Below are 26,292 nucleotides of genomic sequence, written 5' to 3' on the forward strand. Positions count from 1 at the left end.
TCAAAAACTCACCAAACTTGGCATCAAGCCTGTTTAAAAATTTCGTATTTTAAGGTCGTCGCAAAGATCGCAAAGGAATCGGCTCAACGGCGCCACCTAGCAACTTTCAAAAAACCCCTCTGCTATTCCTTTCCTTCATTGTAGAGACCTGAAATTTGGTACACATATAGAGCTCACCAAGACGCTCAGAAATTACAATTAATATCATAGTGCAAGTATCACAGGAAGTCAGCCATTTTGGATTGAAGTTCCGATTTTGACCCCATTTTTGCCGTTTACAGCCTTCGTATTTGATCGAACTCCTCCTAGGGATTTCGATCGATCGGCTTCACACTTGGTCAGTCTGATCATAAGGCATGGCTGATTAAAAGTTATCAAAATGGTGAGTTTTTGTGCATGCTGAAGGGAGGTTGGCAGGGGCCAAAGTTCACCTACTCGCCAGGAAAAAATAAACTGTTGTATCTCCTACACAAAAACACATAGAGGTACCAAACCTTTTGTGATTGGTCATCATCGGGTGTCCTACAATACCCAATGGTGACATCACTTAGGCCACGCCCCGTGAGAACAGGAAGTGTCATGTTTTACTGTGAACGGTCGTTATCTTACCCCTTTGACCTAATCAACATGAAACTGTTTCCAGAGACAGAAGACATGTTGGTGTGTTGTGGATTCCAACCCCGACCGGCTTTGATAGAATAGGTGGGCGTGGCGGCGTGGCGAAGTGACCTGTAACGCCGTTGCCATACGTTTGGCTCTGAATTCCACAGTTTCGGGCCGAACTGCTCCAAACTCACTGGGATGGATCCTTATCCACCCGCAGACAGGAATCCATAACAAACTTTGGTGGGCGTGGCCTCATTTCTCTACAGCGCTCTTGGAGCCATAGTCTGAACCCAACAGGAAGTCGGCCATTTTGGATCAAACCAGCATTTTCTCTTTTTTATAGACGTATCTGATCGAACTCCTCCTACAGTTTTTCAGATACACTCTTCACAATCACTCATCACACTCTTGAGGGATCAAAGGAGAAAAGTTATCAAAGGATTTCTCGTACATCAAAGCATGTGGGCGTGGCTAAGTGTCAAACTTTGACTATTCGCCATTAAACATCAAGGTTCAATAACTTATACATACAATGTCACAGCTGCATCATCAGACTTCCCATGTCTCTCGACAGACCAGTCCTGATCACGACGGGGAAAATGCGCAACAGCTTCTGCGGTGGCTGGCGGCGGCCATGCTGGAACCCCCGCGGCGGCCATAGGCCGGAGCGGCGCTGAGCTGCGAGGGCCGTTCGGGGCTGCTTGCAGCTTTCATTTCTATTTAACTCCCCTTCTAAATAGTTTATTTTATTGTATTTTTGTGGGTTTGAATTCTACATAATTAGCCAGGAGGTTTTTCTTCTTCAAAAGAGATCTGACAAAGAAGTCCGTCTGTTTTGTCAGAGATGAACGTGAAGAGAGCAAAATTCACAATAGAAGATGTTGTGAATTTTGATTTTCTTATTGTATGTTGGGACATAAAATCTGATTTATTTTTTTTGTATTATTTTTAAATATGGCAAAACAAGCAGCAACAAAACTTTGAAAGATTTCAAGAAAAGCACGATAACTTCTGATCAGGAACATTTTGTTTAAGATTGACAAATAAAGGCTCCACCTGTGTATGGCAGGTCAGTATAGCATATAATTAAATCACGTGCTTAAGCACTTGTCTCTTATCATAAATGTCGAATATAAACCGAAATAATTTGAGAATATAGTCGTGAAATTTGGAGAATGAAGTGGTAATTTTATGAGAACTTTAACACAAAAAATATTCAAGTTTTTTTCTACTACATTGTAATATTCAGTCAGCCTTCTGGAAAATTGCATCTTTCTATATTCTCGTAATTAAACAGATATTCTTGTATTCTACCCCTAGTACTCCATCATACAACTTGCAGAAGGGATAATTGAAGTAAAAGCTACTTTTTGAAAATATATTCTGCCATTTGTAATTTATTTTCCATAAAAAGAGAGAAAAAAATCTGAAATCATATTTGGTATGGGAAAAATCTCAGATTTTAAGTTTAAGCCATAACACCCACTGGAACAGTGCAAAGTACTTCCAGTGACAATATATTTGTGTTTAAGTAGGCTAATACTACATTATGATGGAGGATTGGGTCACAATAAAAACGTAAAAAATAAGATTACGAGAATAAAGTCAGAATATTACGAGAATTAAGAAAAAAAAGTCACAATACTAAGAAAATAAAGTTGAATTAATTTGAAAATGAAGTTGTAGTGTTACGAGAATAAAGTTGAGATATTATGATTTTATCTTGGGAAAAGTATGACTTTATTCTCACAATATTGTGATTTTATTCCCATTTTATCCATCCATCCATCCATCCATCCATCTATCCATCCATCCATCTTCTTCCGCTTATCCGAGGTCGGGTCGCGGGGGTAGCAGCTTCAGAAGGGAGGCCCAGACTTCCCTCTCCCCGGCCACTTCTTCCAGCTCCTCCGGGGGAATCCCGAGGCGTTCCCAGGCCAGCCGAGAGACATAGTCCCTCCAGCGTGTCCTGGGTCTTCCCCGGGGCCTTCTCCCGGTGGGACGTGCCCGGAACACCTCACCAGGGAGGCGTCCAGGAGGCATCCTGACCAGATGCCCAAGCCACCTCAACTGGCTCCTCTCGATGTGAAGGAGCAGCGGCTCTACTCTGAGTCCCTCCCGGATGACTGAGCTTCTCACCCTATCTCTAAGGGAGAGCCCAGCCACCCTACGGAGGAAACCCATTTCTGCCGCTTGTATCCGCGATCTCGTTCTTTCGATCATGACCCAAAGCTCATGACCATAGATGAGGGTGGGAACGTAGATTGACCGGTAAATCGAGAGCTTCGCTTTTTGGCTCAGCTCTCTCTTCACCACGACGGACCGGTACAGCGCCCGCTTGACAGCAGACGCTGCGCCAATCCGCCTGTCGATCTCCCGCTCCCTTCTTCCCCCATTCGTGAACAAGATCCCGAGATACTTGAACTCCTCCACTTGGGGCAGGACACCCCCCCTGACCCGGAGAAGGCACTCTACCCTTTTCCCATTTTATTAAAACTTCATTGTCATATTATTTTGACTTCAGTCTGGTAATAATATGATGTTATTGTCATAATATTACAACTTTATTCTCGTATTATTTCGACTTTACTCTCGTAATATTAGGTTTTCATAATTGTATTACTTTTTTCTCGTACATTTATTTTTCTTAGCATGGCCCTAATACTCACTTGCTCTTAATTAATGTGTGTCTATTATATGACAAACTGTCCTGCCATACCTCTGTGGCTCGGCCCCAGCAGCCGTGTCAGTGTCTCCACGTAAAAACCTGCGTGGGGAGTCGGATCTCAGAGTAGTTCAGGACCTGAGAGCGGAATGGCGGCTCCTCGGAGTTTCTTCTCTGTCTGCGGGGTTTTTCTGCTTTTCGCCGCTGGATCCGGAACTTCAGGCTACAGGCGAGCAAACCAGGAGCGTTGCAGCTACAAGGTAAAAAACCAAACCAAACCAAACCAAACCATCACAACTCTTCTATCTGTTTCGCAGCTTTTAGCATTCAGTGGCAGAAAGGGTTGTTTCTGCTCTGATGTGTCTCCATACCTGTGCTGGGCTGCAGTTTTTCATTTCTTGGAAAGCAGACAAACTTCCTCGACGTGTTTCTCAAAATAATGAAGTTTGGATGTATTTCAGTACATTTACATGTTAACAGCTTTTAGCCACATTTTCCAAACATACCAGCACTTAAACATTAGCTATTCTTTATAGTGATCTAAAATAAAGCACCTGGTGTGTTAAAAATGTTTCAGCAATCTGGGTTTTTCTGCTGGATGTTAAAGTATTAAACTAGAACAGACATCTTAATTTTTCATAAGTTGTTTTTTGTCAGATTTTTGTGTTGGATATGTATGGTCAAAAAACAGAAGATTTTAGGTAGATTCAGTTAATTTTAAAACTCCTGTTCTGCTTTCATACTTCATGGAAAAATAAACAAGTAGACTTTAGATTTTACATAAATAAAAAGACAAACAAACAAAAAAACCTATCAGATGGTTGATGATGGGTTAAGACACAAACAGGAACAACTGTTTTAATTCGTTATCCGTTTGGAATACTTTATTTTTAATGTGCTGTAAAACTCATTGCATACAGATATTTGTTTATTATTATTATTATTATTATTATTAATAATATTTAGTTTGATTCCTTGTTTTGCTGTTTAACACCTGACTGTTTCAGGTATGAAATGTTTGGTTTTGACCACATATCAATTCCCAAGATAATCTCTAACCCTAATCTAGTATCTACGCCGCCGTGCATAAACGTGATTTTACGTTTACATGTCAACAGCTAAGCTACAGAGTTATTAATGGTTTAATTATTGGAAATAATTTGGCTGTTTTAAAAATACTCAGTAAAATGTGGCTAAGCACCAATATCAGAGGAGGTGGAAATTAAAACAACGTTTTCAGATTCATATCTAATTAAATTAACATTATTATGACTATTTATGTCCAGTTTTTAAAATAAAACAGAAAATATTTATGAATGAATATTAATAGTTGTGTGTGAGGTTATTGATTTTAACAAGTAACAAACTAAACTTTTGAAGTCCACAGTGGTATTGAAGTGTGTAATTATTTTAGCTAGTTGAACGTAACATCAGGAGATAGAGACAAAATTTACAGTAAATAAGTTTGATATCTTAAGTTTCCTCAAAAGTGGCTGTTATTTGTGCAACAACTAGAATAACAATATAGAAATTGTTTTTCCATGGGCAATAGCATTTACTTTGTATTATTCAGGCTAGCTTATGTTATCATGTTGGCCTGGTGTTCTTGGGGCCCCCTGGTGGTGTGTGGGGCTCAAAGCAGCTGCGTATGCCTTGGGCCGGCCCTGGTGATTTTCTTGGTACAGATCTGGATCCATTTGGGAAACAATTAGCTTTCAGTTCAAGCCGTTAGTCTTCAGTGATCTCAGTTCCAAGTTCCCACTGTCTCCATATAAATTTGTTTTTCTGTGCATTTCTTTCAAGATGAAATGAGAATTAAATCAGATGTTTTTTTTGCAGTTCGAATCACAATCAGTGCTGTCTGTGTCATTGTTTGGTTGGTTTCTGATGGAGTCGACGGGTCGGTGTCGAGTTTTCTCCTGTTGATAGACAATTCCTACCTTCCTTTGATGCTTTTCTGCGTGTCATCCTGGTTTCCTCTTTATAGCTTTGAAGTGTTTTCTACAGGAAGCCTCACACTGTTTACTCTGCTGAAGCATTCCTTCCTGCAGCCCCACCCCCAAACACACACACACACACACACACACACACACACACACACACACGCTGTCTCCTGCTTCCTGTCCTTTCAGATCAAAGCGTGCTAGATGGGGGCGTGCCGGCTGGCTCTGCTACAGGTGTGAGCTTATTAAAGCCTCTGTCTGGTAATTTCATGTCTGTTTGAAAAGAGTCCTGCTTTGGTCTGACATGATATTTCATGACTGATCAAATTATAGGTACTTCAGGTCCCAGAGGCTCGTCTCTTTGGACCTTTTAACTCCTAGTGGAAGAATCTACGTCTTTTGTGGGTTTTTTGTCTTCAACTTTGAAGGCAGATGTTTACAACATGCAAAAGCTTCTCAGTTTCTAAGTTAATTGCATGATAAATGAAAGTGTGCTCCATAACTTCCATTCTGATGATTAATATTTTTGAAGGGAAACAATCAAGTTGTTTTTATTTCCACTATATTTGTTGTTTTTGGTTGTGTTTTTATTTTGGCTATTTAAAATGTCTTCCATTTCCAGTGTTAAAGATGAAGTGTTTAACTTTTGTAGAGAATATATTTTTTACATATTTTTTAAACCGTCATCATGTTGTCACAGTTTGTCATGAGACAGACGATCTGTGAAAAGATCCATCTTGTTCACCTCCTCCCTGAGTTGCTATTGCCGTCTGAAGAAATGCACCACAGACCAAAAACCACCAATTTTATCCAAGAGGTGGGTCTTAGTGCTGTGAATCACCCTCATGTATGCGCTGCTAAATGTGCTAATAGGGAAAAACACAACTTACCATTACAGGAAAACTGTTTTTTCTGCCATCATCTGTCTTGTAAAAAAAAAAAAAAAAAAAAAAAATCGACGCGGACGTCACGGGTTCGACTCCCGGTCCCGATGACCTTAAAATGGCGCCGGCTCTGCTGGCTGCCTGCAGACGCAGCTCCCGTCGTGTGTGTGTTAATCTGTGTATAAAAAATTCTTGCTGTAACTGCGAAATAATTTCCCTGCTGGGATGAATAAAGTAATTCTTCTTCTTTTTCTTCTTCTTCATCAATGGCTATGCTAACTAGCCTGAGCATTTACAACAGGCTATGCTAGTTGGAGGGCGTATGAGAGGTGCCACAAGAAATCATGATCGACGGCGCCAAGATCTCCTTCCTGGCTCTGATTGGTTGTTTCCAGATAGGAAAGGCAGAGGAGCTCAATTTTTTCAGAGTTTGTGTCTCAAACCAAGCGGTCCGTACATAGTGACAGTTTCAACAAATATGTAAGAAAATATTTTTTAAAACTTAAATACTGCAGCTTTAAGTATTCATAAAATTTTAATAAGTTAAAATTTATTGGTCCTTTAGAGAGTGAACTGGCAGTATAATACCATTATGTTTTTTTTAAATGAAAATAGTCTCAAAACAACAATATTATTGTATTTTTAATTATTACTTGGACAATTCATTGTCCAGAAAAATTTGTTATTGTGACGGACCTAAACATACAGCCACAAACCTATGTTGTGTATATGTTTTTCATTAATGCACATATAGTCTATTATTCAGGAAAATATTAATAAACATAATCATAAATAGTCGGACAAATGACTGTTATGGACGTGCATCTCAATGTGAGAGTAGTCAGTGGTGGGAACACTTCCGCTAACATGCTAACTGTATAGCTGACTTTTCCTTCAATGCTTCAACATTTTTGATGACTTTGAGAACACTTAGCATACTTAGCTTCCAGAAAATAATTATTTTTAATTAAAATTGAATAAATAAGTACTAATTTACTTGGCTGTGTTTTTAACTTTCACTTGAATAAAGTTCAACATCCAAGTAAAACAGCCTTATTTATTTCAGTATTAGTGTCCACTGAGTACCATATTAGTGTAGCAGTTTAGCGTTAGCAGAATTATTGCTTATGATTAATGCTTTAGGGTTAGCCCAGTAAACGTGTTAGTTAGTGGTGCCCACCACTGAGGATTATCTTTTAATTCCTTTAAAGCTACAACTTTAACCAACGCTTCAGCATTAGCACTTTAGCAGCATTAGCAGCGTTAGCTTCTGCTAAGGACATGTGGGTGTAGTGGTTAGCAGAAGTAATATTTATGATTAATGCTTTAGGGTTAGCGGCGCCCAACACTAAGGATTATGTTGTAATTCCTAAGCTACAGCTTGAGCATTCTTGTTTTTTATGATCAGTGTTTTTCTTGATTTAATTTAAAAACACAAAAACAAAAAGTGCGCGCAGATGAGTTTGTATGTTATTGGCTTTAGAAAGAAATTCAAAATCTGAATCAGCAGCTGGTAAAAGCCTCGTCAGTGCAAACCAACAGTGTTACTGGAGCAGATTTCCACTTTCTTTTTAAAGTTATTTCTTTTATTGCACTGTGAATGCAGCAAAATGAAAACTCTCCCAGAAGTCTGAACCTTCAGAAGCTCCCGCAGCTGCAGTAAACCTCCAGCAGAGCCTGGAGGAAACCATAGACCCACAGTGGGTCATCAGGAACATTTGGTCTGCACTGCAGAAAAACATCTGTCTCTAAAGTCACAAAATCACCTTTAGGTTTTCGCTTTCAGTCATCATAAACCAATATTCACTAAACGTAAGGAAACCTCAAACTTGAACTCAAGCATTCTGAAACAAACAGATTCTAGGAACTAAAAAACATCCCATAAATCTGATGTATGAGCAGTTCCTGTGCTCTGGACACAAAGAAGAGAAGAAAGTGGTAAAACCATGACATGGAGGCTGGGATACAAAAGCACAGCATGTTATGAAGGAAGAAGTGCTGTTCGGGTCACATTTAAAGGGCTCATAAAACGGCTGATTGCTGGAGGTGTGTGAAGACAGCAGGATGTGATGTCACCTGCAAATGGACCAACAGTTTGATGATTGTCGCTTTTACTTTGAATGCTAAATCTGATTGTACTCAACATGACTTTTATCTTCATGATGCACATAAATAGTCCAAACTAGCTTGTTTTTAATTCACTTTAATGTAAAACCGATTCTGCTCCTCGAAAAACTGGTTTGATCCGAAATCCTGAACATTTATTTGAATTTTTACAGAACAAAATTGAAGTTTTCAGCAAACTTGCATTCAATTACCTGTGGAAAAATCATATTTTTCAGTGTTTGACTTGGTAACTGAAGGAAAATGTCTGACTTTTATGTAATACACTGCAAAAACTCAAGATCTTACTAAATAATTTTGGTCCAGTTTCTAGTGCAAATATCTTATTACATTTGAAAAAACATACAAGGAACTTTTCAAGTAGAGTAACTCAGTAAATCCTTACTGTTGGTTTAAGAAGTACTAGTTCCATTTGCAGATTATTTCAATTACAATAACAAGATATTTTCCCCATGTTATAAGTGGAACTAGAACTTTTTCATCAATATTAAGGAATTGTTGCCTTAAAACAAATTCCCATTTCTTGCTGAAAGAAAATCGCAAGTTAGTTTTGGCTTATTTCAGGAAACTAGGCAAGAAACTAAGCCAAAAATAGGTGGTAAGGTTTTGTGTTTTTGCAGTGTATTACATAAAGTCAGATTTTTCCCCCAGTAAGCAAGTCAAACACTGAAATTCTCAGAGGTTTTTTGTCCCCACTGGTCTTTGAATGCAGCCTTGCTGAAACTTTCATTTTGTTTAATAATAATTCTTTAATACTGATAAAACATTATTACTGATAAGAAGACACTTGTTCTGTTTGATAGATCTAGCAGCTGTAGACCTGAAGTTTAGAGTCTAATTAATATTAATTGTTGCAGTTGATGAAATCAACTTTCTCTGTAAGGGGAAAATGTCTTTTATTATTTTTATAATAGATTTCTTTATATTCTTGGGTTTAAGTCAGGCCAATTGACAGTTTTCCCAGATTGAACAACTTAAATGTTCTTAGGCTTTAACGATGTTTCAGCAACAATAATAGTCTCTCTCTGTTTCCTGCTGCCTTCTTGAACTTAACGAAGCCGCCACATGAACGGGTTCTCCACCTGCTGGTTCTGGTTCTGGTTGAAGTGTTTGGTTTCCTGTAGAGCAGAGCACAATGAATCCCGTTCCCAGCTGCAGTCCAAGACAAAGGAGCGGAACAACAGACCCGGTGGAGAGGCGGCTGAATGACTTGGAGTTCAGCAACAGACAGAAACGACTGAATCTTTCAAAATAAAACTCCCACCACTGCTGATCGCATTTATTGGGTTTCCACTGAAACAGAAATCTCAATTAGTTGACTGATGAATCTATTTTAATTATTAGTCATCTCTGAGCTTAAAGTGGTCATTTAAATCATTTTCATCCTAATTCTTTACTGGCCATATAATTGTGCGATCTTAAGAAAATAAATTTACTTAATGGTAACACGGCAATTTAAAAAAAACAAAAAATCTTTTCGATAAAGTTTTTGCACTAGCTGGGTTTTGATTTGCACAATTATTTTACTTAACATTTTTAAAATGTCTTGTTATTCAAATAACAAGACGTTTATTGTTGTTTAATTAGTGAAATAATCTGCCCATGAAACAAGTAATTTTTCATCATAGTTCAGGATTATTTACTTAAAATAAGCCTCTACATGTTGCTGAAAAGTTACTTGTAAGTCAGTTTTAGTTTTGGGTGTACTAATATATTTGCACTAAAATCTGGACCAAAAATATTTGAGATTTTGTGTTTTTTTGTTTTTGGGTGCAGCAGCTGAAGCTCTCCGTCATGAACTGCAGCAGATTATAGTAACATCTCAATAAGAGCAACTAGCTGACCAACATTTACCAGAAATCTATGGAGATGTTTGTATAAATTGATGAAAAATGATTGGAGAAATCAATTAGAACCTCTGAATTAATTGTTGTTTTAAAAATGTAGCTTTTCCTGCTGAATATCACTGATAAAGATTTTCCTGCGTGACTCTCAGTGCACGAACATGCTGGGTTTTTATGGGAAATATTCAGGTTGCTTTTAAAGAAACATATTTTTTCCCTGCTTAAGCAGTGAAGTTTGTCCCAAAGCCGTTCAGAAGGACAGGATGATGGATCTTTCCTTTCAAGCACATCTGCTGAAGCGATCACATCCGTCTCCGTGGAGGAAAACCAGGAAATCTTCCTGCTTCCTCCACATCTTTCTCTGGATTTGTCATCCTTCTCGTTCTGCGGCGTCGTTCTGAATCGCGTCTCGTCGCCTTTCAGGGCCTCGGTGTGTTTTTGGCATCAGGGGGAATCCGAGGTCGTCACGGCCGGATGGGCGGCCGATGCGAAACACGTGTCTTTTGTAGCGATGGAAACCAGGATGAAATCAGATGCTCCTCCTCTGAGGCTCAAAACAAGCAAAGTGAAATATTTAGTTCCAGTTCCTAAAGGATTTCTGAAGAGAAAAAACTTTTTTTCTGCTCCTCTAACTTCAGGTAGCGTCCTAAAGGTCCCTTTGCTAAAGTGAGAGTGCTTTAAGGATCTATTATTAAAAACCTTCAGCCAAGTTTAAGTTTCAGGGTTTTCTCCAGTTTTGTTCATTTTTATGGTGGTGAGCTGACACAATGCTGCTGATTAAAGAACATAATCAGCAGTTTCATTCTAAATGTTTCATTACGCATGGAAGCCAAGCTACATTAATTAGCTACTCTGCAACATATGTCACCTAATTAGGCTTGAACTAAAAATGCCTTCAACTTAACGTTCCTCAGGCGCCTTTCTTTCCTTCGCCTCCAAACTGCCAAAATTTAAAATCACAAAATCATTTACAATTACACAATAAAATTACAGGAAGCAAAATAAAACAATTCTTTTATCAAAACAAATTTATTTGAGTGAAACATACCAGCCTGATTTCTATACAGATCTGTAAATCATTTTAGATTTTTAAAATGTTTTAAAATTTAGGTCATTTAATAAATGGTTGTTTCAATTCTACTTTTGAGTAAAAGCTACTGGATGTTTTTGCTGCTCTGCAGGCCCGGCGGCATGACCGGGCGTCGGGGGGCCGTGGCCCCCCTGGACTAGAAGCTGTTTGTTTTTACCTCATGGTGGCCAACTCTGTTATTCCTATATCAATTTGATACAGAGGGGCTTCCGTACTTACAATATCAGAGCCTTCTGTCACTTTTTTCAGCCATTAAAACTGTTTAATCGTTGTTAACACGTCGTGACCTGTTTTTCCGAGCCGCCTTTAAACGCAACATGACCCACGATGCTCGCGGTGGGTCTACACCTGAGCAGCAACGACGGAGACCAGCTGCTGCTGTGCAGAGCTGCACAGGTGTGTTAGAATCATGGCAGCAAAACGTAAAGAACTTTTCACAGTTTTTCCCCCAAACTAACCGACTGAGTTGAGTAAAGCTGGTGGATGCAGGTAATGTTAGCTAAATGGTAACTAGCTAATACAAATGCAGCACCTTAAGCTTGCTAACTAGTAGCCTGCAGACTACTGAAGTTGTTGTTTGTGTTCAAAAGTGTGTAGTACTTGTTACACTGAGTAACGTTTTTGGAGAAAAGGTGCTTATATGAATAGTTTTACTGCACTGTACCTTTTTCTTTTACTAGAGTAATATTATTATTGCTATGTATTCATTTTGCCCCCCAAAATAAGCTGATGATAAACATGTCTGGAGCCGCGGCTGCTGCTATGTAATATCAAATTTAAATAAACCCAAATAATACGGTTAACAAAAGATTATTTGTTGTTTTGTTTAAGGATTGTTTTAAACTCTCTGCATCATTTTTTCTGATCAGTGAAAATTTAGTTTTAATTTGTTTTAAATGTATCACCAGTTAACAGTGATGGTGGACAAGGTCCGCACAGAACGATACGGCGGCCGCAAATGGCCCACGAGCCGCACTTTGGACACCCCTGGACTAGTCTATAAAATAGTCAATTAGTTAAACAATCGTTAGTTGGAGTCCTTATTCAGAGTTGGGTAGAAACTAGTTACATTTACTCAACTGCATTTGTTTAAGTAAGTTTTTTTTAAATGTACTTTTAGGTGTATTTTTACTGCACTGTACTTTTTACTTTTACTTGAGTAATTTTATTATGAAGTATTTTGACTCTTACTTGAGTAAAATATCTGGATTTTCTACCAACTGAATGAAAAGCAAACATGTTTTAACCAAAAATTCACCCGACACAAACCTGGAGTTTCTGTTAAAGTTTCATAAGTTTAATATTGAAAGAAACTGATTTGGAAAAAAAAGTCTAATTTTGTTATTTTTTGTTACGTATATGATTTTTGTAATTTAAAATGCCAAACTTTCCACTTAACTTTACAATTTGGTCTCTCTGATTACATCGTTTTTAAATATGAAGTGATTATCTGTACATAAGTAACGAATACTTTTTTACTCTTACTTGAGTAATTTCCTGGATGGCTGGTTTTTACTTTTACTTTAGTGAGAATATGTTGAAGTAGTTCTACTACTAGTTGAGCATATTTCTTTATTCTCTGCCCTCCTCTGGTTGTCACCTGCAGAGGAAACCCAGGTGTTACCTGCGGGTCATGTGACTCGTCTGTTTGCAGAGCGGCCAGGACTTGTCTTGATTCCTGTCTTTGTAATGAGAGCGAAGCGAGTGAAAAGCTTTTTTAAAGGACAAACCTTCACAGCAGGATCAGAGTGGCTCCTCCAGGGTGAGGAGGAGGAAGGAGGCCGGTGCTGGGTGGGGGGGCATTGAGGAGCAGTCATGCAGGAGGAGGAAGCTGCAGGTTTTGTTCCTGCGGTGGGAAATGTCTGGTTGGCTGCTCCTGAACACACGCTCACACACAGCGCCGGCTTTGTTGCTCCTCGCTCCAGCTTGGCGATTATTCCTCCAGGATTCGCTGCAGATCTGAGATCAGCTGATAAGAGAAGAGTTAAAGTCTGCATGTGGTGCTCAAAGTTCAGCTCTGTGTGTTTTTAAATGTGATCAAAATGTTTAATTTGGTTTAATTTCTGGGTAAACGGCAGATTTTCTGCTCTGGCTGTGATTGGTTACAACTCAAACTGAAAGCAGAAAACAGAACAAAAGCAACGATGGGAAAGTTTGCACTTGGCATATTAGTTAATAAAGTGAATATATTTAGGAATATTTCTTTTTGTGGGCTCTATTGTCCCTTTTTGCGAAAGTAGGCTGACAGGAATGGGGAAGGAGAGGGGGGAAGACATGCGGCAAATGTCGTCGGGTCCGGGAGTCAAACCGGCGACGGCCGCTTCGAGAACTGAAGGCCTCCAAATACGGGTCGCGCTGACCACTACGCCACCACGGCACGCCCCAAGGAATATTTCTCCTTTGAGGAGGAAAACCTCAATAGAATTGGAGCTTAGAGACATCCGAAACCAGCACCCTACACAGATATTTAAAAGCTCTCTAATGCACGAGGCTAGTCCCGTTTGTTAGCTGAAATACGTAAAAACAGGAATTAATGCTGAAAAATATAACTGGGACTATATTGTCTTATATAAAACTAACAAACATATCAGAATGTTAGATTTAATATCTTTTGTTTTTGTGTTTATGAATCTATTGGCCTTTCAAACTGATGTAAAAAAATTTTTAAGTCAAATTACGGCACTCAATACTCTACGCTATGCTAGTCCACAAAATGGCGACAGCAAAAATTGGGAGAAAACTCTGGAGTTAGTTGTAAAATAATAATTTAGTAAATTTTTTGGACATCTTCTGTTGAGCAGCCATTACCTAACCGATGAATACATAATCACAATACTTTGACTTTTTTTAATTCGGCACCTAAAAATGAACCAGAATGAAAAAAATGAAGCTGCTACTCTCACTAATAAAAAACTAAAACTAAACATTATAGCTAATAAAAACTAGTTAAAACTAACTGAACTTTATCTTCTGATTGAAAAATCTAATTAATGCTTTTGAGGGTCTGGGACGTCTTACACTTCAAAAACACAAAATATTACCAAGTATTTGTGGTGTAGTTTAGTGCAAAAAGCTCAGTTGACTAGAATTGGGACAAAACTAGTTTATCAGTAGCTTTTCAGCAACATATAGGAGCTTATTCCAGTCAATAATTCCTTAATATTGACGAAAAGTTCTAGTTTCACTGGCAGATTATTTCACTTACAACAAGACATTTTCCCATGTTGGAAGAGAAATAATCTGCCACTGGAACATGAACTTTTTCATCACAATTCAGGAATTATTTACTTAAAACAAGCTCATATTTCTTGCTGAAAAGTCATTTGTAAGCTAGTCTTGTCAGGATCTGTGTTTATTTCGAGTTTTCTGTGTCTCTGTGTCTCCCTATTGTCCCGTCTCCCCCTGATTGGTCCCCAGATGCGTCTCGTTCCCTGATCACCTCCTGTGTATTTAGTGTCACCTGTGTCTCTGTCAGGTCGTCGTCTCATTTGACGTCTGTTCTGCCGTGTGTCGGGTCAGTCCGTTTGTGTTCTCTGTTGCTACCTGTGTTGAGCCTCAGCTTCCGCTCAGCAGCGCTGCCAGGGATTTGAAGTTGTGTGATCATCGTTGTGTTCTGTTTTCCTGGATTATTCCTTACTAAAAACCTTCATTTATCGCATCCTGGGTCAACAGCGTCTGCCTCACCACCTCTACACCGCAATTCATGACAAGTCTTATTTTAAATGCATCACGTTATTTGCATTGAAAACTAGACCAAACTAAAACGTTTTCATGAATATCAAGGAATGATTGACTTAGAACAGCTTGATAAAAAGTTAGAAGTGAGTTAGTTTTGTCTTCCTTCAAGAGTACAAAGACATTTGCACTAAACTATTTAGTAAGGTTTTGTGTTTCTTCAGTTGGCTTAATTAATGAAAGCTGTTTGTCTCTGATAAACAGGATCCTGACAGGAGTCGCTGCGTGACTGATGATTCCCGCTGCAGGTTTCCTTTATCCAACTTTAATCCCGCCTCTCTCTGCCCGTTTACGCTGATTAAAGGTCAGACGGGAATTTGTTTCTCCCCACATCTGGAACTGGTCCGGTCACTCTAAACAGAACGAGGCAGAGGAGAAGTCTGCTACGTGAACCTTAAAACGCTGTAATTGAAGGAGTTCCTGTTTAATCAGATCCCAGCATCTCTTCTTTCCCCACAGGCGTTCAGATTACCGCTCCCTCCGTTTCCTCCAATCCTTCCACCGCTCCTCCCTGGTTTGATTAATTGCAGTTTTAGCTAAGTGAGGCTGCAATTAGCTGTCTGATTACAACGGGAGCCGACTTTGAGTCTGTGTGGCTCGGGGATTCCCAGGGGAAACTCTTTCCTCTCTGATCTGTTGGGGTATTTGTTTTTCCTGTGTTTACGTTGTTCTCAAGTCCCTTTTAGAAAGTGGATTTTTGCAGGGAAATCAGCAGGAGGTCTGACAGCTGCTCTTCAGTCCATCTAACTTTACTTTTCATCGTTTGCCATTTTTTCTCTGGCGTTTTTGCTTCTTTTATTGTCATGCAGCGGTTCGCTGATGTGTCTCTGTCTGTTTGGCCCCGGGCTCTGGAGCCAGATGGAGCTAAAACAGTAATTACTCGTTAAAAACAACACCTGGGAACAGGAAAGAAGAAAGCTCTTTCTCTGTCTGTTGGACTCTACACTGTAAAAACACAAAATCTTACCAAGTAGTTTTGGTGCAGTTTAGTGAAAATATCTTAGTACGCTTGAAATAAGACAAAACGAAGTAACTTTTTAGCAACATATATAAGCTTGTTTTCAGTCAATAATTCCTTATTATTGATATAAAAGTTCTAGCTCCACTGACAGATTAATTCGCTAATAATTTGGGGAAATGTCTTGAAATAATCTACCAGTGGAACTAAAAAGAAAGTAATTTTGTTTTAACTTGTCAGCATTTCTTGTTAGGTTTGTCTAATTTCAGGTCTACTGAGATATTTGTGCAAGAAACTAAGCCAAAATACTTGGTTAGATTTTATGTTTTTGCAGTGCAAAACTTCCCTAAGCATCAAAAGCATCAATTAGATTTTTCAATTTGAAAACAAAAGTTAAAATTTCTGTTTTCATGATGTGGATATTCAGCATTGAAACTTAATTTTTAACTGGGGGGCAGGAAATGTCACTGGCTCAGAAAAAGAGTTGCTTTGGAGTTTGGAGAGCGAAGTCTCACCTTCCCCCTCAGACTAAAGTCGTTAAGTATTATTCGTCTTCAGGAAGCTGGTAATTGCTGTGGGAGGAAGGGATCTGTGTAACAAACACTTGTATTTGGACAGACAGCAGCATTGCCTCCTTATTCTTGTGATTGAGGCTACCTTGTTGCCCCAGTGGGGGTCCGAACACACACGGCTCCAGCCAATAACAGCCTTTTGTGACAGAAGGTGCAAAGCTTTTTGATTGCAACAGTCAAAAACTCTGGCAAGAATCTGCTTTAAACTTTGAAGAGGAGAAAATAACTGAAAAGGAGGAATAAAGTGATTTCTCTCTTTATGCAGTTTGTCTTTACCTGTAGGGAGACAGCAGATCTCCTCTGGATTTCCTAAAAATGGCTTTAATATTGTTCTTATTGTTTCGTAACCTTATAACGAAGGTTACGAAACGCAGGAAATGCGACTGAATAGCCCGGTACTGAAACTCCCAAAAAATCTGATATGTTCCACATGTGGCACTAAAGCAAATGCCTTTTCAAAGAGTGTGAACGGTTAGAATGCATTTTAGCTGGGTTTTTTTTACCCCGCTTGGTCCACTTTAATCCAACTCCGGTTCTTTTGCCTAGAAAGTCCGGTTCGTTTTTTGAGCTGCAAATACGTGGTCCACCTGATGTGGATCAAAACACGCTCTGCATCCCAGAACCGAACATGGAGAAGCAGCATTCAGCTTCTACACACCACAAATCTGGAACAAACTCCCAGAAAACTGCAAAACAGCCGAAACACTGAGTTCCTTTAGAATAAAACCCCACCTGATTAGATTTGCTTTTGAAACAATATAAATGAAACACTAATGAACATTATGATGTGCAATGATGACAAAATGTAATGTCTGTCCATCCATTCATCCATCCATCTGTTTTCTTCCGTTTTATCCGAGGTCGGGTCGCGGGGGTAGCAGCTTCAGAAGGGAGGCCCAGACTTCCCTCTCCAGCCTCTTCTTCCAGCTCCTCCAGGGGAATCCCAAGGCGTTCCCAGGCAGTCGAGAGACATCATCCCTCCAGCGTGTCCCGGTCTTCCCCTCCTCCCGGTGGTCTTCCCACCGGGAGGAGGTCTTCCCACCAGGGAGGCGTCCAGGAAGCATCCTGACCAGATGCCAGAGCCTCAACTGGCTCCTCTCGATGTGAAGGAGCAGCGGCTCTACTCTGAGTCCCTCCCGGATGACTGAGCTTCTCACCCTATCTCTAAGGGAGAGCCCAGCCACCCTACGGAGAAAACCCATTTCGGCCGCTTGTATCCACGATCTCGTTCTTTCAGTCATGACCCAAAGCTCATGACCATAGATGAGGGTGGGAACGTAGATCGACCGGTAAATCGAGAGCTTCGCTTTTTGGCTCAGCTCTCTCTTCACCACAACGGACCGGTACAACGCCGCTTCAAGGCAGACGCTGCGCCAATCCGCCTGTCGACCTCCCGCTCCCTTCTTCCCCCATTCGTGAACAAGATCCCGAGATACTTAAACTCCTCCACTTGGGGCAGGACACCCCCCCTGACCCGGAGAAGGCACTCTACCCTTTTCCGGCTCAAGACCATGGCCTCGGATTTGGAGGCACTGATCCCCATCCCGGCCGCTTCACACTCGGCTGCGAACCGATCCAGCGAGAGCTGCAGATCACGATCTGATGAAGCCAAAAGGACCACATCGTCTGCGAAAAGCAGAGATGAGATCCTAAGGCCACCAAATCGGATCCCCTCAACACCTTGGCTGCGCCTAGAAATTCTGTCCATGAAAATGATGAACAGAATCGGTGACAAAGGGCAGCCCTGGCGGAGTCCAACTCTCACCGGAAACGAGCCCGACTTACTGCCGGCAATGCGGACCAGACTCTGACACCGGTCATACAGGGACCTGACAGCCCGTATCAAAGGGCCCGGTACCCCATACTCCCGGAGAACCCCCCACAGGGCTCCCCGAGGGACAAGGTCGAACGCCTTCTCCAAGTCCACAAAACACATGTAGACTGGTTAGGCGAACTCCCAGAACCCCCCAGGACCCTGCCGAGGGTGTAGAGCTGGTCCAGTGTTCCACGACCAGAACCAGAACCACACTGCTCTTCCTGAATCTGAGGTTCTTCTGTCCGACGGACCCTCCTCTCCAGGACCCCTGAATAGACCTTGCCAGGGAGGCTTAAGAGTGTGACCCCTCTATAATTGGAGCACACCCTCCGGTCCCCCTTTTTGAACAGGGGGACCACCACCCCAGTCTGCCAATCCAGGGGAACTGCCCCCGATGTCCATGCGATATTGCAGAGTCGCGTCAACCAACACAACCCTACAACATCCAGAGCCTTAAGGAACTCCGGGCGGATCTCATCCACCCCCGGGGCCTTGCCACCGAGGAGCTTCTCAACCACCTCGGCGACCTCGCCCCCAGAGATTGGAGAGCCCAACCCAGAGTCCCCAGGCTCCGCTTCCTCAGTGGAAGGCATGTTGGTGGGATTGAGGAGGTCTTCTAAGTACTCTGCCCACCGGCCCACAATGTCCCGAGTAGAGGTCAGCAGCACACCATCCCCACTATAAACAGTGTTGGTGCTGCACTGCTTCCCCCCCTGAGACGCCGGATGGTGGGCCAGAATTGCCTCGAAGACGTACGGAAGTCTTTCTCCATGGCCTCTCCAAACTCCTCCCACGCCCAAGTTTTTGCCTCAGCAACCACCTGAGCCGCATGCCGCTTCGCCTGCCGGCACCCCTCAGCTGCTTCCGGATGGGTAGCAGCCGGTTCACATGAATTGTCCTTCTCAGATATCTACCCAGACAACTTTTCTCACCCTACCCTCTCATTCACCGGGGTAAACCCCAACGAAGACTCCCATGATGGAAAAGACCTTTGGACTTGGCGTTCCCTCGCCCGGACGTGGGTCACTGGGGCCCCACTCTGGAGCCAGGCCTGGAGATGGGGGCACGATGGTGAGCGTCTGGTGGCTGGGTTTTTACCCATGGAGCCCGGCCGGGCTCAGCCCGAAGAGGAAACATGGGTTCCCCTGTCCCATGGGCCCACCTCCCGTGAGAGGGGCCAAAGGGATCAGGTGCAATGTGTGATGGGTGGCGGCCGAGGGAGGGGGCCCTGGCGGTCCGATCGTTGGTTGCAGAAGCTCTTGGGACGTGGAATGTCACCTCTCTGGTGGGGAAGGAGCCGGAGCTAGTGTGTGAGGTCGACAGGTTCCGGCTAGAAATAGTCGGTCTCACCTGGACGCACGGCTCTGGTTCTGGAACCAGTCTCCTTGAGAGGGGCTGGACATACTTCCACTCTGGAGTTGCCCAAGGTGTTTCAGTGAATTTATATGTTTGTGTTTTTATGATGCAAAGCATTTTGAAATGCCTTGTTTCTATACAAATAAACTTGACTGACTGATTGTAGTGTAGCGCTAGCAAGACAAATTGGTTGTCGTCTTTTGCCAAAGATGAAAGAGAAATCCTCCAATCTCTAAAATCTCCATTTTTGTTTCCATTTTGTGAAGAAGTAAGTATCGCTCTATGTCTTCAGAGGTTTTCATGTCGTTTCCTTCACTGGTTCTTGGTTCCTGTTCACAATTTTGGTGCAGAAATATATCTTATTTATTTATGCCACTATAAAGTTCAAAAGCCTGGTCTTGCAAACTATGTCTAGTTGAGTCCAACTTTTTATCCAGAATGTAAAATAATCCAAATCGAATCCAAAATAGTTTCATCTGCAGCTTAGAAAGAATTAAAGTTCCCCAAAAGCTCATCTGCCTCCATGTTGCAGATGAATGTGTTTAAATGTGTTTTTGTTGTACATGACTGTAATGTTCTTGGTCACATTGTTCAAAAAAGTGGCATTAAAGGCAACTTATTGGTGAGAATCATAAAAAATGTTTGTCCCCCTGGGGGAAAAACTTCCCTGCATTGTAATTAACCCTCTCAGGTCATGCTGCCAGCAGGACATCAGGGCACACAGCCGTAGGTAAATCCTGAAGGCCAAAGATCAACCTAGCAGTACAGACAGGCTGAAGGCAATGTCTAAAAAAGATTAAAAAGTGTTTGAGGATTTCCAAATCTGCAGTAAATATTTTTATAGCATTTGTTGTCCTGACCTCTTCAATGTTGATGGTCAGGAGTTGAGTTTGGGCTTCAGTTTTCGTTTGAGGAAGGTAGGGCGTCAATGAAGGTTTTCACAAGTACATAATTACCAGCAGATGTGTATGTGTTTGTATGGACGGGTTGTTGTGGTACAGTGGCTGCTAATAAGCATGCTACACCTCCTATAGCATCCACTCACACATTGCTGGGGTTCCACCTTATTGCTTTCAGGTGTGTATTTGTGGTTCTTGCATGTGGCCACAGCCTGACACCTCTAACGAGACTAAAAGTGGAAAGTTGTATGTGTAGGACAACATAAAAGCCAATGTGAGAGCTATAAAATTGGTAGACCTTTGTTGAAATACGCCTGAAGGGACAATATGTTTTTGTGCAGGAGAGAGAAGAAGGACTATATGGTAACTTCAGGCTGCAGGGTTGGTCTGGCGGGATCAATGATGTAGTTCCTCTTTACAAATTTCCCAATCCTAGACAGGACAAAGTCATTAAAGTCCACAAAATTTGTATTCCAAACAAAGAAAGTTGGTGTTTCTTCATCAACTCTGACCTCAACTAACTAGAACTCTGTTAAGTTAGGAGTGGGGGCGTGCTGTGGTGGCGCAGCGGGTTAGCACGCCCCACGTTTGGAGGCCTTAGTTGTCGACGTGGACGTCGCGGGTTCGACTCCTGGTCCCGACGACCTTTACCACATGTCTTCCCCCCTCTCCTCACCTTCCTTCCTGTCTGCCTACTGTAGAAAAAATACGAGCCGCTAGCGCCGCAAAAACTCTTCGGAGAAAAAAAAAGGAAAAAAAAAAAAAAGTTAGGAGTGACCTTCCAAAGCTATAGAAGCTGCTGGGAAAGTGCGAAACGTATAAAAATGATTTAATTAGTAAATATGATGGCACACTTTAGAAACACACATTACAAATTAAAATGCAGTCCTTATGCATTTTATATGTGTCTTAAATTTAGTGGGAAAAAGAGAATATGTGGATTTTATTTTCATTTGACTAGTTTTTAACCTATAAGCCGTTTTTAAAATGTATCTCTATTTATATCCATTTCATTTTCACCTTTCATTTTCTTTTTCTCATTAAGTGTATTACTTCTTTTGCTCGAGTCCCTTTTTGGAGTTAGCATAAGCAGCTAGCTAATTATTTAACAGCAGTCTTCTTATAACAAAAGCTATCTGCTTACGCTAACCACAGGCTGCCTTTAATAACAGCTAGCTAATTAAGCTAACAACAAGATGCATTTGCTAGCTAAATAAGCTAACATGAAGGTTCGTTTAATAACTGGTTACATGTTTACGGAACCATTGTTTTATCCCTTGTCATAAAAAAAACAGATACAATTCAACTACAGAAGAGAAAAAACCTGATCTGCTCTGACTTTACGCTTCACCTAAATGTCGTGATGTTTTACGGTATGAAGCTGGATATTTTTATTAAAATGGGTTTATGTTCTCTTTTAAGCTATTGGCATGAAGGGTGTAATCCCAAATAAACTGGGAGCTTTGGTTTACTGATTTTGCCATTTTTAAGCTTAATGTCATGTTCTGTGTTTTCTGTATGTTAATTTCGAGTTTTCAGTGTCTCTGTGTCTCCGTGTTGTCCTGTCTCCCCTTGATTAGTTCCCAGGTGTTTCTTGTTCCCTGATTACCCCCAGTGTATTTAGTGTCACCTGTGTGTCTGTTCTTTGTCGGGTCCTTGTCTAATGTGCGTGTTGCCTGTTGCTGGACTGTGTTTTTTCCTGATTAAAATCAATCATTCACCTTACCTGGGTCTGCTGCGTCTGCCTCACCGCACCGATTCATGACACTTAAATTGTCTCTGTTTCTGTCTTGCAGGTGCAGTCTGCTGCAGAGGGAGTTCGTAAATTGTTCGTCACCTTCAGGACTGACAGTGAGTTTTTCTCTGAACTGAATGACTGATTTATCTTGATTCTGATTTTGGTGAGTTGGAAGAGTAAGAAACAAACAAATGGCTGTCCCCATCTGTCCATACTTGTTGTTCACTACTAATTTTAACAACACGAGCGTAGTTGCCTACAGTGCCCCCCTGTGGTGTGAACTCGGAGCATGATGTGCAGTAGGTAATCGGTTCTAAACACGTTTGTGGTTCTTGGCAGCATGTATTTGTGCTTAGGAAGTTTTCTTTTAAAGTTAACACTCCTGCAAAAATCTCATTTGATGGTTTTGAGTTTTGTATGTTAAGAAGTTTTAATTTGGTTTAAGAGTGCATTTACACCAACCTTTAGTTAGTTCAACTTTGTTAAACCTAATGTTTGGTCTACTTTAATAAAACTCTAGTTTGTTTGCCTAGAAAGTAATTTAACTCTGGTCTGCCTACAAATGGAAGTGAACTGTAGCACAGGGCATTCTGGGTAAATACGACCAAAACAATGCTAGCACTAGCATGAGAAATGGCTTATGATGTTTAGTCAAAGACAAAAGAGAAATCCTACAACCGCTAAAATCTGACGCCACTCCAGTTTTGTTTACGTTTTGTGAAGAGGGAATGGAAAGCTCAATGTCTTCTTCAGAGGCTTTTGTGTCATTTCCTTCAGTGGTTCTTGGTGCAGCGCCCCCACAGGTTAGGAAGGGAACATGTTTTTAAAAGAGTTTGGATTGTTTGACATTGCAGTATGAAAGAGAACCACAGCAGCTGAAAATGTAACAAATGTTGCGACTTTGGTCCTACATGATTATTGTGTCTGGTAGAGGCTAAAATTATGTGGGAATAGATTAGAAATCTTTTCTAATCTGAAGAATAGATTTCATCCTTCATACCCAAACAGTGTTTATTTCCTCATCTCCAGCATTTCCTAAAGTTCCTGAAAATTAATCACCAGATGAGATCTACTGCTTTGAATTCATTCTAAAAAAACAAATTTTTACTAAAATAAAACAAACAAAAAAACATTCAGGCATTATGATTAGATTGTTTTCATTGTCTGACTTTTTCCTCTACTTTTTTTCTTACAAGTCCCCCGGTGTCACCCTGTTTTACTTCCCCCATCCGCTGCCTCCTTCATCTTTTGTTCCTTTAACTCGTAAAGTCAAGTTCCTGAGCCGTGGCCAATTCTCCCCCCCCCCCCCCCCCCCCCCGCTTTTGTCCGTGACCATGAGTGAGGAAAGGCTTTAAAATCTCTTTTTGTACATCACTTTTTGTGTGTGTGTTTGAATGTCTTGGCAGTTTTTAGTAAAGCAAATGCAGCACATATTTATATATTAGAAACAGTTTTGTGTGCTTGTGCTGGTCTGAGGCTGCAAAAACACAAAATCTTTCCAACTATTTTTGGTCCAACTTCTAATGCAAAAAATCTTAGTACAATTTAAGACAAAACTAATTCATAAGTAACTTTTCAGCAAGATGTAGGAGTTTGTTTTAAGCCAGTAATTCTTCAGTATTGATGAAGAAAAGCTAATTCCACTGAAGATACTTATCCTGTTGAAGTAAAATAATCTGCCAGTGAAAGTAATACTTTTTAAATTAATATTAAGAATTTATTGACTTAAAACAAACTCCTACATCTTGCTGAAACATTGCCTGTGAAGTAGTTTTGTCTTATTTCAAGTGTGCTAATATGTTTGCACTAAAAGCTAGACCAAAAATAGTTGGTAATATTTTGTGTTTTTCCAGTGCTACAGGATCTACATTATATATCCGAATGACTTGTTTTCTTACTTTGAAGTCCAACATCTAGAAATGTTCAAATTGCATGGAGATTTTTATGAAGAATAATTGTTCAAAAAGTTTGTTGTTTTTTAAAATTGCCATCATCTAATTTTTTGAAATGCTTTTTGTTTTGTGTTTTCTTACCCACTTTGGGTCCCTTTAATGTAAACCTATAGATGAACAGATGTTTTCTAGAGAAGATATTTAATTTAACTTTATACAAATTCACAATATCTCTGGGATTATTGAGGGGTCAGGAGGTCATGGGGCTTTGAAGTGTTGCTTCTGAGAAATAAAAGTTAAAACCTTCATACTTTGAGGCAAGTTAAGGCACTGGAACGTGTTAGCGTGACAATCCTTCCTGCTTGACACACCTCAGTGGTTCCTCTCCTCCTGCTGGAGTCGGGCCTCCTTTCTATTTCCAATGATGTCACAGGGAATATGAAGCGAGGAGACCTTTGACCTCCAGTTGGTTGTTGATGAGTAGAGACGAGGTGTGAATAAATTTAAACCGGGTCGCTGCTGATTCTTAAATTTGAGTAACTTTTTATTAAAATTTGTACATTTCTTCATTCAAATGTCCTGAAGGCTTTAGTTTGTTTCATAGCCAAACATGTTGCAAGAAAACATCGTCAAAAAGTTTCTATGTAAGGAAACCCAGCAGATTGCATCGAGTCGTTGACTTTACAGCAATCTCTCCTACAGAGCATTCATGTAGTGACAGTGGAGAGGAAAAACTCCCCATTAACACGACAAAACCTCCAACAGAATCAGAACGAGACAGAGAAGAGACAAAAAAAGAAACTCATGAACTGATGTAGGATTATTTTTGATGCTGCCAAAGCAGATGAGAGAAAAATAACTGACAGAAAACAAAAAGTTAAAGGGATCCACGATTAGCTGTAACAATCGACCTTACTTGGGAAATATTCATTTTAGATTTAAAAACAATAAAGTAATAAATAAACTAAATAAAAATAACACAATGTGCTTGACTGTATTATTTTACTGCGATTGACTAAGCAGCTTCTTTTTCAGAGGTTCTGGTCCAAAAACAGCCACTTATGACTTGTCAGAATTTAAAAGAAGAGATTTTAGAGTCATCCAGGTTTTAATGTCCTCTAGACATGCCTGTAATCGGATTGGATTCATCATGGATACATATAGCTGAGTATCATCAGCATAATGGTGGATATTTGTCCCATGCTGCCTGATAATTATACCAATTGGAAGATTTATTTCTTTACATATGTATTTACAATAAATCTTCTCACTTGAGGGTCACTTGTGGTGACCAGGACTCTGTGCTTGGACCAATTGTTTTTGCAAAAAAAAGAAAGAATAGAGAATTGCAATTTACATGTTTTTTTTTTTACTATATTTAAATGCATGTCTGTATATGTGTGGTGTGCCACAGGGCTCTATTCTTGCATCAATTCTTTCTTTTATAACAAACACAAATCTCAAAGGATGATAATGAACTCTAAAGGTTTTACACATATGGATTTTGAGGAAGAGAAGATTCTCTATCATCCGTCTTCTTCTTTCTACCCTGGAAGTTGAATCCCAGCCGGAAGAAGAAACAAAAGGAAAAGGCGGGACCCATCTTCATACTTCACTGAATTCTGTCTCCCAGACTTTGTCTTATGATATAAATCTGAGGACAAAGATTCAATAGGAAGAAGAATAGTGACAAAATCCTTTCCCTTCCTATTAAAGTCTATGAAAGATGAAGGAGGAGGAAGAGGAGCGGCCAGCTGTGACCTTCTTCCTTCAGGCCTGAAGATGACCCGGCTCTGAGGAAGAGGAGCAGTGACTTGTGTCTAAACTTACCTTTTTTTGCCTGTATCCATAGTTTGGTCTTTTTCCTCCAATCCATCTCACTTCATGGCATCTTTCACTATTTTATGTGTTACAGAAACAAAACTAATGCATGATTTACGTGTTCAGTTATCGGCAGGCTCAAATTGGGCGGAAACACTTATTGGTTAGTTCCAGCAGCAGACATGTTACAGAAACTGACAGAAATCACTCATCTGCCATCATTTCTCTAAAAACTTTAACAAAAAAATCTGAAGTCAAATGTGAAATCCTTGGTCCCAGAAAAACAAGAACCTGAAAAGTGGACACATCCTGGGAAGAAAGGACGTTTGGTGACCATATCTTATTACAT

The 26,292-nt window shown here is 40.5% G+C and overlaps 1 protein-coding gene across 1 annotated transcript in view; it reads left to right on the forward strand.

Moving 5' to 3' along the window:
- Window positions 1-3,361: 3,361 nt before the first annotated feature.
- il17rd (interleukin 17 receptor D) overlaps window positions 3,362-26,292 on the forward strand; it is a 45,800-nt gene continuing 22,869 nt past the window's right edge. Inside the window, exons 1-2 of the mRNA XM_028003783.1 lie at window positions 3,362-3,531; window positions 22,289-22,343. Of these exons, the coding sequence (XP_027859584.1) occupies window positions 3,421-3,531; window positions 22,289-22,343 (166 nt within the window). The 5' untranslated portion in view covers window positions 3,362-3,420. The remainder of the gene's footprint in view (window positions 3,532-22,288; window positions 22,344-26,292) is intronic.

Source organism: Xiphophorus couchianus, chromosome 20, assembly GCF_001444195.1.
Source record: "Xiphophorus couchianus chromosome 20, X_couchianus-1.0, whole genome shotgun sequence".
NCBI classification, from domain to species: Eukaryota; Metazoa; Chordata; class Actinopteri; order Cyprinodontiformes; family Poeciliidae; genus Xiphophorus; species Xiphophorus couchianus.